This window comes from Oratosquilla oratoria, chromosome 38 (genome assembly GCF_046742065.1).
Source record: "Oratosquilla oratoria isolate Oo_2021 chromosome 38, ASM4674206v1, whole genome shotgun sequence".
In the NCBI taxonomy this organism is placed as follows: Eukaryota; Metazoa; Arthropoda; class Malacostraca; order Stomatopoda; family Squillidae; genus Oratosquilla; species Oratosquilla oratoria.
This window is the reverse complement of record NC_134814.1, coordinates 2581670-2594085: the sequence shown is the minus strand read 5'-3', so window position 1 is coordinate 2594085 and position 12416 is coordinate 2581670. Positions and strand designations below refer to the sequence as shown.

General features: G+C 38.0%; 1 protein-coding gene across 13 annotated transcripts in view; it reads right to left on the bottom strand.

The window, feature by feature from the left end:
• Positions 1–12416, bottom strand: part of LOC143019945 (serine/threonine-protein phosphatase 2A 56 kDa regulatory subunit gamma isoform-like) — a 105479-nt gene that overhangs the window by 30481 nt on the left and 62582 nt on the right. Inside the window, exon 13 of one of the 13 annotated variants that reach the window (XM_076175954.1) lies at positions 8420–8498. The exons of the other annotated variants lie outside the window; for them this stretch is intronic. Within the exon in view, the coding sequence (XP_076032069.1) occupies positions 8420–8498 (79 nt within the window). The remainder of the gene's footprint in view (positions 1–8419; positions 8499–12416) is intronic. 13 annotated transcript variants of the gene reach the window in all.

Genomic DNA, 12416 nt, shown 5'->3' with positions numbered 1-12416 from the left:
AGTGACACAAACTATTCTACACAGAGGGGGGGGGGGTTGGCTAAAGACCACTGTTTACCACTTGGGCTGTCAAAAACTGAGATTGAGAAAACTGGGGATACAATGAAATGAATATAGAGGCATCATGAAACTGAGATCAGAATTGTTACAGTAAAAAGCTGAATAAGCAAGGTTGTTGGAAAGAGGGTAGGATGTATGGTGTTCAACAAAGAAGCATGGCCTTAAAGAACAAGTTGGATGAAAATGTACTCCAGATCAACAAAAAAAATTTAAGGCAAAGTTTGACAAGTACGCAAAAGAGACGACTTCCTGAGAAATGCTCAACCCTATTTAGTACAACTAGATAACAAAGGATTACAAAGGTGGAGGATGCCAACAAGAGACCTTTTGGTACATAACTAGGAGAAAGAAGAAGAAGAAAGAAAGAAAGAAAAAAAAAAAAAAAAAAATATATATATATATATATATATAATATATATATATATATATATATATATATATATATATAACAATGATAAATACAAAAAATAAATAAATGAATAAATAAAATAGAAATTATAATACAAATAATGATAAAATGAATAAATGCATAGGTATAGTTAAATAATAAACAGGTAAACACTAAATAATAATAAATTGACAGATAAATAACAATAAATGAAAATCAAGCAAATAATAAGCAGACAAATAATAACAAACAAATAAATAATATAAATTAAATAGCAGTCATTACACCATCTTGCTTAGATGTTTATCTAAATGAATCTAAGTGAACTACATTGGATTGCCTCAGCAGGACGTTTATTCCATTCATAAACTACATGGTTGGCAATGTTGTTCCTACCTACTTCCAAATTAAATCTATTTCCTGACAGTTTGAGACCATTATTTCTAGTCAGATTCTCATTCAATGTAAAATTTTTTTGTCACTTTTGATGTCAATCCCCTTTAGAATCTTAAAGACCATCAAGTCACCTCTGAGTCTACACTTTTTTAGGGACAACAGATTCATATGTTTTAGTCGATTTTTGTATGATTTATTTTTGATATTTGGAATCAGTTTTGTGGCTCGCCATTGTACTTTTTCCAATCTGTAAATGTCTTTAATGACATTTGGTGACCATATGGAAACAGCATATTCCAAAAGTGGACGAACTAATGATTCATATAGCTTGTTAATGAGAGATGGACTTTTGAAGTCATAAGATTGCACAATCAAACCTAGAATATTATTTGCTCTCTCAGAGGCTGAAATACACTGCTTAGATGATTTAAAATTGTTACTGATAATTATGCCATGATCCTTTTCATTATCCATTTTTGTTAACGAATTTCCAAGTAACTTGTAATCATACTTACTGTTATTTTTACCCGTGTGCATAACCTTGCATTTACTTGTGTTAAATTTCATTAGCCACTTTTCAGACCACTGCTGTAATTTATCTAAATCTTCTTGAATATCTAACCGATTTAAGTGATCATTTGCCATTCCGCACAATTTTGTATCATCAGCAAATTTGGTGACAATAGGTTTTAGTCCATGGTTTATATCATTAATATATACTATAAACAGAAGTGGCCCAAGAACGGAACCCTGAGGAACTCCACTTGTAAAAATTTTCCAACTAGAAGTTTTGCCATTTAAAACTCTGATTTTGATTATTCAACCAATTTCTAGTCCAACTTAATAGGCTACCACTTACTCCATGTGAAGCTAATTTAGTAAGCAGCCTTTTGTGGGGTTATGTATCAAAAGCTTTTGCAAAGTCTAAGTATATTAAATCTATATTGTTTCTTTTGTCATAATTCGAGATGACTGTGTTGTAGAATTTGAGTAAGTCACGCAAGAATGTTTTCATCTAAATCCATGCTGGCTATCATTTATCAAACAGTTACTTTCTAAATTATGTTTGATAGCATCTCTAATGATAGTTTCCATAATTTTCCCCTTAACTTCTGTAGATTTTATTACTCATGGGTGTTGCAAGGATAGACAGAAAGAGAAACAAGGTAAGGTAGAGAGCTGGCTGATAAGGTTAATTATATATATATATATATATATATATATATATATATATATAGTGGAATGGTTCAGCCATATGAAAAGAATAAGGACATATGAATGAAGGAGACTGTGAGAGACCATAAGGTCTACATTGTTCCATGTCCATTACCACCTATAATCCCCATTCATAAAGTGTCTAATAACCTTCTCTTAAAACAACAGATAGTTTCAAGTGCACACTATATGGTTACCGAGACTATTCATCTGTTAACTACTCTATTAGTAAACAAGTTCTTGCCTGTTTCCTTCTTAAATCTAAATTGATGTAATTTAAATCCATTACTGTAAGTCCTGCCCTGTTGTCTTAATATGATGACCTTGTCTGTATCATCTTTGTTAAAGCCCTTACCTCACTTGAATACCTTAATTAGATCACCCAGAATGAGTCAAGATAGATTAACAAAGAAAGTATGGCAGGCAAAAGTAGAGCAAACTTGAGGGGAAGACTGGGAATGAGATTGTTGGTTAGGGCAGAAGCCTTGAATAAAAGGGGAATATCTGTTGAGCAGGTTGGGGAGAGGGCAAGAGATAGGTAGGTGGAGAGGTTGTGAATAGAAACTGATGTGGTCTGACAGAATGCTCTCCTTAACTTCAATTAATCAGGAGTGGACAAGGGGGAAAAGTTGCCATGTAATGAAGTGGTAGGAGTAAACCAGGTTCTACTATTGGGCCCTCCTGTGGAGGTGTTGTGTCTTAATGCATTGCTTCTTACCTGTGCAACAGACAGGGGACAGGGATCGCCTTTCATCCACAAGAAGCTATGATGACATGAATATGTGATATGTAAAAGGTGGGTGCATGCCTTGGTTGGACACCTCCCTTACAAGGAGGTAGGGTTTATTTGGTATAAAGTATGATTACTCCTGGGTAAGGCCTGGAATATATTTAAGTAAAAGTTCTGGGTACTCACAGGTTTACTTAGTCCAGGATTCCTTCCCATTTTCTCACCTTGCATTGCCCTGCATGTGGTTCTTTGCCATCACTGCTCTGCCTCTCTCCTGCAGTAACATCCATAGTGCAAGGTAGGTTTATACCTTGCACTTTCAAGCTTAACTTTTGTGATGGCTCCCCAACAATGCAATTATGGCAGCTAATTTTACACAAGAGTATTGCTGTTGCTTTGACAAAATGCTTTCAATAAGTATTGTTACAGTTGGTACTGCTGCTAAAATGGCAATACACAGATTTGTTTACCCAATACAAAACTATATTTATATACCAAATGCCTCTTCCCCTTTATAAGGGAGGTAGCCAGCCAAGGCATGCACCCACTCCCACCCATTGTTTCCCTCTCATCTTAGCTCATTATTTTCAGTGTTTTTCTTTAGTTATGTAAAGAAGTGATGGGCCCATGAATACATTTACCGTACGTATACAAAGTTTCTAGTTTACATATTTTTAAATAATTATTTCTGCACTTTCTAATATTAAGCATTTTTTAAACTGAAATTAATTTTCCATTCCTGACTCCATATATCCCATCTACATCCTATTTTTTTGTTCCTGAAATGTGACAAAACTGCATTTGTACAAAACATAAACTTATGTAAATTTCATAACATGTTAATGTATACACTCAACCCTCGATTTGCCGGATTGCGGATGTGCCGGACAAGAGTCCGGAGGGTCAAAAAAAGTAAACACGTCCAGGACGAGTTGATTTCAAACTACCGCGCCGGACAAAGTTCGCAAATTGTGCACTAGATGGCAGCGCGGGCGGACATACGCATGGAGTCAGTAAATGCTAATAAAAAAAACAGTACAGTACCTGTACATAGTATATGTATGTTGTATATGTGCATGTTGTAGAAGGTAATATATTATATTACAGGACAGTATAGGACAGCTATGCGAGGTGAAGTCCGGGGGTGGGTTGTGTTTCCCGGACATATATAGGGTAAAGTCCGGCAAGGGGGTAGGCCCCCGGACATTTGCTATTCCCAGTCAAGCCTTCCCCCCTTTTAGTCCGGCAAATTGAGGGTTGAGTGTATTGTGGAATTATTAATCATTCATCATGTACTGCTTACAAAGAAGTTGCATCTTTAGCACAAGAAAATATACAATCTTTGTCTCTGACTATGGTGACTAACACATGGCAGCACTTATTCACAGTGGTCTACGTTACCTCAACCTTGCAAATGTTAAGGGACCATCGTATGCATACAGCAAGGTCCCAGTTTATGTAAGTTCTAGTCACGAAACATGACAAAGTTAGATCTGTATGTAACATGAATTTTCATATATTTTCTACCTTAGATAAGAGAATACTGAGGTATTTCTAATCATTTATCATGTACCTCATACATAGACATTGCACCTTCAATGCAAAATAATATATGATCCTTGTCTTTAAATGAGGTGGCTACAGTTGTCCAACTCAACCCTAATATAAGTCTAATTGCTGATGGCTTTTCTCCTTAGTCCCTTTTTCTTGTACCATGATAGATTTTCATACCTTGGTATCACTTGTCACTGATAAGCTCTCTCTTTGGTGTTAATTAATCAAGATTTTGAAAATTAACACTGTAATCGTAACAAAAGCCTTTCAATGAAAAAACTACATGAAAAAGTATGAACTGGGAAAAATGGCAGGAAAATATCAGTCATCTGGTAGCAGACAACACGAAACTCCTAGTTCTACAAACACTTCTAAACTATTTTCTTGGTGGACTGAAGTAACATCAAGTTTGTCATAAACCATAGTAATTATATATACACTTTTTTCTTAAACCTTTCTTGTGTGGCGAGCACATCAGTGCAAAATATTCAAATGCGAGGAAAATTAGGTCTTAGATAAAGTTTGTCATATCTTCACATTGGTGTGGTGGAATGCAATTTTCAGCTTTGTCAGTTATCTATAAATTCCCCTATAATCAACTTGATACATTCTTCTGGTAACGTCTTTAATTAATACTCCCAAGTCTCTTTCTTCTTTACTTTGTGTTCACTGCCCATTTTATTGTTTAATGACAATCCCCCACTGCCCTTTCAAATATTAAAATTTTTGTACTGAAATTGATTTTCTATTCCAGACTCCATTTCCCCCATCTAGATCTTTCTATAACAGTCCATTTCTTCTAAGTGGAGTTATTTAACAGCAATCCCTGAAACTTTTGCTTGCTACTATGGTGCGGCACATTTTCATCCAGTGTACTGAAACCTTTTCCTCTTTTATATGTGGAGTAATGGAGTGTAAACACACATCTACATCCAAAATAAAAAACTATCTTAAATCACCTCTATTTCAGCACCTCAGGAGGGTTGCTGTCCCGTGCCACACTTCTTAAGTCAAAAGCAGAGCAATGAGGTACAGCTTTTCCATAGCATTGAAGGTAGTTCCTCCCTACTGTTTTGCCATACAATGATCCCTTTCCAATAAAAACAGGTGAAAAACATCCATTCATGCAATCATTATTCACTTACAACCTCTCTCTATTGAACCCTACCTTTTGCACTCACTCTCTCCTCAACAAATATACCATGTGGATCAACAGCTCCCTTATCCCATCCATCCATCTCATTCTTACTTAACCTTCCTGTTGAGCTCACTCAACTTTTGTTTTGCTCACTTTACTTGTTCATTCTATATGCCTAAAGCACCTCAACATTCTCTGGTGTACCTGGTCCCTGTCTTCTCTAAACATGTCTTGTTTTATTCTTGAAACACTTATCACATTTCTCAAACACCTCATCTCAAAAACATGTAGTCTCTTCCTTCCTGCCTCTCATTACCTTCCTCCATACAGAATCATGGATACAATCACTTTATCACAAAACCTGTTCCGTGTATTCATCCTTAAATACCTATTTCTTATATAACACTTTTCATTCTATCCAAATATTTACTTATTCCCTTCACTCTGTAACTCATTCCCACATCCATTCTACCATTCAAACCTCTCACCCTTCAGTTACTTGAGATGCTGTTGCAGTGAGTGGCAAGACCAAGATGCAGTGACAAATCAAGATTGAAAATATCATGCTTCAACTCTCCATACAGATTCCAAACAACAACTTGCAATGCACCAGAACAAACCTAAATGTTATTCCAACATTACTCACTCTTACACTTTTCAACTTCCTTCCTATCTATCATCACAACTTTTTGCACACAAGGAAGGCATTACATTGATACCTGTCCTCCCACACCTCCTCTTCGTTGGAGACAGAAACTACCCTAGAACCCTACACATGTCTCTTATATACATGACCTATAAATTCCACACTTCAATAGAATGCAAAACATGCAAAGCCTGGGTCCACCTAAAATGCACTCTACTTACAAACATGAATACACAACAGACTGGATCTGCTGCCAGCACACATCCAAACTACCACCCAAAACCATAACATAAAACAAATGCATACTAAATACACTACAAATAACCAAACAGCATCTTATGGAAAAAAATCTTACAGAAACACACCATACACATATCACTTATACAAGAAACCAAATCATGACCACAGACATTACCTAAATTCACAGATTACACAATCAACCAATCAGTCTGTTGTCCCTGGTCTCTCTTGCACAAGGCACAACACCCAACAGAAAACAAAACACAACACAGAGGTGGGCTCCTAACACTTACACACAAAAGCACAAACTTTTCCTTATAGACATAAGAAACTAAATCACGGGAGAAATAGCTACTATACAAAGAAAACAACATAATCACAAACATGTACATACCACCCACCAAATCAACACCTCAAAACTAACACCCATTTTAACCACTCAATGACCTACCAAACCATATACTGGGAAGGTGTCCTGACCACACCACCAATATAGCTACATAAACTGCAGACCAAGGACAAAATAAGATCCTAAAACTCACCAATCTAAACTCCAGAATACAACCCCATTAGACAAACTCAACACGAGCTACAAGTGACTCCAGATATCTCAGTATGAATACCTTCACTCCACCCACAACGAATATAAGAAACCAGTTATGACCTTCCCTTAGATCAACTCCTCATATATATATATATATAAAATTATATATATGTATATCTAAATATATATATATATATATATATATAAATATATATATATATGTATATATATATATATATATATATATATATATATATATATATATATATATACACACGAGTGGATGGGTGGTGAGATAAACACAGGGAACCGTTTAGGGGTTTATTCTGACGTTTCGTTCTTACCAGGACTTCTTCAGAGTACCTGGTAAGGACAAAACGTCAGAATAAATCCCTAAACGGTTCCCTGTGTTTATCTCACCACCCATCCACTCATCTGTCTTACATATTTCAATATATATATATATATACACATACACACACACACCTTGCTGAACATGAGTGTTAGGTTCCTTAGTTTGTCATGCAGGACAAAATTCGTGGTGACAAATAAGAGGTTTTATAGGAAAAAAATAGGTTAGGTTCCCAGACCCTTTCCAGACACTGGCACACAACACGACCTAGCTGGCTATTGAAATTGTGCTATTGTGAATTATGGTTGTGTTCGGCAAATGCTAGAATAAGTACCGGTACCTATTTATGTGAACACGAATTTCATGCAAGGTGAAGTTGTGTTGGGCGAGATCTGATAGTGTGTGTGTATGTATATATATAAATCTAAATCACCCACAAAATAGCATACAAAGTACATGGATGCAAGATGGCCTACATACACTAAAGAAATGGAAAATGACTTGGAGATCGACATTGCTTAGTATTCTTCTTTTAATAAAATAACACAAAGGATCCCACACTCCATACTAAAAATAATTAATTAATGTATTCCAGAGGCTACATAAAAGATATAAACCCAACGTACCCAACATCCTTCCTAATAAATGACAAAACAAATTCATTAGGAGGCTGAAACCAACAGAACATGAAAAAGAGCTAACACAACTAAACCCAAGACAAAGAACTAAAACAAATAAAGATATCATGGCTCTGAAAATGTGAAATGTCAAGGATACAGAAACCCAAATACAATAGTCAAAGAGGAAAGAAGAAAAAAGAAAACAGAAGAAAAAAGAAGAAAAAATAAAATAAAATAAAAATAAAATAAACTTAATTAAATAAAAATAACCCACCCACAATCCATGAAACTATTGGTTTAACTCAGAATTGAATTCAATCTCCAAAACAACAATGCATCAACATTAACCTAAAAAGTTTCAAACCCACAACTCGAGAACATGTGATACTAAAAATATATGCATGATAAAACTAGACACAGAGGCTACTCCACTCTACTCCAGCAAAAGATAAACAAACAAATAAATAAAAATAAATAAATAAATAAACAAAATAAAATAAAAATCATGCAAAGGCCCAGACAAGATATACTGTCACCTGAAACATCTGGACCAATAGCAATAAAAGTCCTGACTGACATCAACCATTCCTGGGCATACAATGGCATCCCAATGATCTGGAAAAGAGCACACATAATTCCCGTCCTGAAACCAAACAACATACATACATATGCCAAAATGCATCTCCTCCCTTATAAGGGAGATGGCCAGCCAAGGCATGCACCCACCCTTCACCCATTTATTTTCCCTTTTACCTTAGCTTCTTGTGGATGAAGGACCATCCTGCCCCTCTACCAACTGCCTGGGTTAGTAGCAATGCAGCAAGACAGCACCTCAATAGCAGGGACCAACAGTTAAAGCTGATTTACCTCTATTGCTTAATTAAAATAGCGAGGAGGAAGTTAACTTCTCCAGGTATCCAGTACCTGTCATGAGTTTAATTTTGAGGTTCAGCAACTCTTCACCTCATCTCTCTATTAATAGAAGAGCAGGCGCTTGAAGACAGACTTGGGGACTGGACACCTGGAAAAAGGAGGACCAATTGCTGCCCCACCACCTCCACGTGGTGCTCCTTGGAACCTGCTCCCATCTGAGAGTTGCTAAGAGTGAGGCAGTGACTGAGACTGATATTCTATTCAATCTCTCTCCCAATAACAACAATATATATATATTTTTCCAACTAGCAACAGTAAGTCCTCTGGCAATGGTGCATGATGGTGAGGGCAGATGGGGACCTCAGGAAGCCCTAATTTAAAAGCCACATGGCAAGTGAAGTAAGCTCAGTGGTCAATTTGTATGAGGATGGGGAGTAGCACATTTGGGCTGCAGCCCACACAACTGAGCAGCCCTATTTAGGAACTGCTCAGCTCACCCTATATGGGGAGGAGGCTAGAAAGGGTGCCCTAAACATAGCCTTCCCAAACCTAATCAGGCTTGGGAACTACCCCCAACATAGTCACCCAAAATGTGGTAAGAATATGACAATAACAACATGGAATGGGCAACAACACCCCCAAAATTATTGCCCCTCTGTTGCAATCTTGCCTGACCAGCAACACCTCCCAGTAAGCAAAGTGAAGAGGCCTACCTCCCAAATTCAAGAACAATCTACAATGGTAACACCAGAATAACTATTCACTCTTTCCTCAAAGACTAATAATTACTGCTGTTGGTGTTATCAGCAGACCTATGTACCATAATCAGTAACTATCATCTGTATCCCACTTAGAGATATTCTATTCTTGAGACAAAGTGGACCCTGACTTGCACTACTCAAGATTCTAGGTTCTGAAATACATAAACAGTGAATCTATAGTGAAGAAATGCCTAAAGAGACCATACAACAAATCTAAAGACCAATTTGGAACTCCCTGTGATATGTCAAAGATTTGGCAACACTGGCAGATACCCAAATTCAAGCAACACCATACAGAACATTTAATACCTGTGTGGGAGTAGTCAGCACCTAGGCTCAGTACTGACAGACTCTTGTGACCTTACAAACAAGGTTCAAAGGTGCACTGTGCTGGCCTTTGCTGCATTTGGAACTGTTCCACAGGGTGTTCCTTAACAGGGACCTCACCATCTCCACAGCTGTGAGTCACGGGTGCCTAACCAATGCCACACAATAAATATGGAGGCTTTCCACACCAGGTGCCTACAGCACATACTTGGACTAAAATGGTGGCACACTATAGCAATTGCTGAAATATGCAGCCGTGTGCATAGCCCCTTAAGACTATCCTCATACAGTGACAGCCCTGCTGGCTCAAATGCATGCCTGAGGATAGGCTACCTTGCAAGGTATTGTATGGCACAGCTTGCCTCAGGCAGCTGGCCAGTGGGGCCCCCCCCACACAAGCACTTCAAAGGTCATGTGAAAACCACACTGAAGCAACATGGCACCTAAGCAATCAACCTGGAAACTGACTGCTGACTGCCAGACCTGGCAGTGTTTGACAACCTGCTATAACATTCCAATGGCATGTACCAAAGAACCTGGACAACAACTTTCCCTGAGACACCTGTGGCCACATTTATAAATTTAGAATCAGACTCTTCAGTCACAAACGAGTCCACCAGATGCCTTTCTAGCTCTTCTAGTCAAGCATGGAGTGATGTCATCATTGTCTGCAATGGACAACTTTAAGCAAAGTAAGCAAGGGAGTAGTCCACATCCCATTTCTATGATACCAAACATAAGAAGGAAGAAGGAGGAAGAAGAAGAAAAGGAAAGAATAGTGAATGTTCAAAAGTAATTAAAGTGTAGTTCACAAAACCATAACTGGTACAAAGATCAATACTCCAATACTGTCTTTCAATCAACAATTTCTAACCTACATGGCTGTAGGTTAAGACATGAAATAGAGAAATACTATCAAATTCCATAGTGTTGCTTCAACTATCAGCACTTAGGTCACACTAGACAATGATGTTGCCTCATGGAAGGCACAAAAGTATATTGCTCGGTCTCTGCACAAGGTGCACAATACTCAAATCCAGTCCAGTGCATAAACTACGCATGAGACCAGGCCCATGGAGAGGGGGGGTGCTGAGGGTGCCTGAGCACCTGCCCCTGCCCTGTGCCCTTCACAAAAATATATAAAAATGAACCAAAAATCATTTCTCACAGGCTTTTTCCATTTTCTTACCATTCAGAAATTATAATGTGGAAATGGTGTTGCACAGAGTTTATACACACACATATACAAAAAAGTGAAGTGCCCAATTTCCAGCCCAAAGCACCTGCCCCTTGCAATGTCGGTGCACGTTACTGCATGAGACCACCTTACAACATCCTCTAACTGCACAGTATATCAATATGGAAAGAAAGTCCTCTGTGGGACTCAGAATGCATCAGTTTCAGAGGAATTGAATACATGGAAGCACAATAATCTGTCATACAACCCCCCCTCCCTCCCCAATGGTTCCATTCAAACAACCACACCAAGAGACACCATCTACACAGTACAATAACCCCTTGCACAAACCACAACATGCCACTCATCAGTCACTAGAACTCATAACCAATCCCATCTGAAGTACAAGAACCTCATACACAGCCCCACCTCCAACTCACCAAAACCCTCAACCAAAAATACTGCTGAGGACTTGTATCAAAATGGGAAAATACGTGCACACAACCCATAATTAGAAGGCTATATAGCATACTTATCTCCCCCCCCACAGGCACACATGTTCTTCAGCCTATGATGTGCAGAAAAGCGAGAAACTAAACATACTAGGAACAAAATTAAGCACAGGTTTCGGACTGTAGAAAAATGCACTAATCACTGCATCCATGCCATTCACCTAAACCTTGACAGCATGATATTCAACAAGCAAGAAAATAGAAATCATACAAAGAACAAAAAATAAAATGCTGAGAATAATAGCTGGCTAAACTAGAACATTTACACTCAGAACCCATTACCTTTCCCATTGAACAGTACATGGAAATGACATGCACACAATTCTATACAAGATCCAACCAACCCTCCCATCCCTTGCACTGTATCACACAAGCACAACCAATTAAATGGGAAAAGGTACATGCTCCAAGCACTCCAGTTCAGACCCCCCAAATTCCACACTCCAACTGATATCAACTCATCTATGAAATCCATCCAAAGATGTGTAAGAACAACACTAGCATGACTGCTCAGGTCATCACCCTGTACCAAGACCAATGTAGAATTGGCTTGGTTGCAGCCTCCAACTGCCCCAATTGCAACCACCACACAGACACTGACCACCTCATCTTACACTGCCCCACTCTCGTCCTACGTACCTAAACAACAGCACAAAATTTCTTTTCTGAGAAACTTGTGAGCCAGTTTGGTGGCTACTGCTGGTTACCTAGAAACTGAGGGTCTCCTGCAAGAGAGACTGAGGCAACAGATTGACCGATTCTCTCACTGCTAAACTCAGTTACTTCTTCACTGAATCAGCCCACAAACAAAACTAAACCTTCAGAATATCAGGGTGAATCTAAAAACCAGTAAAACACCTCCATTCAGAAACAAATAGGATTA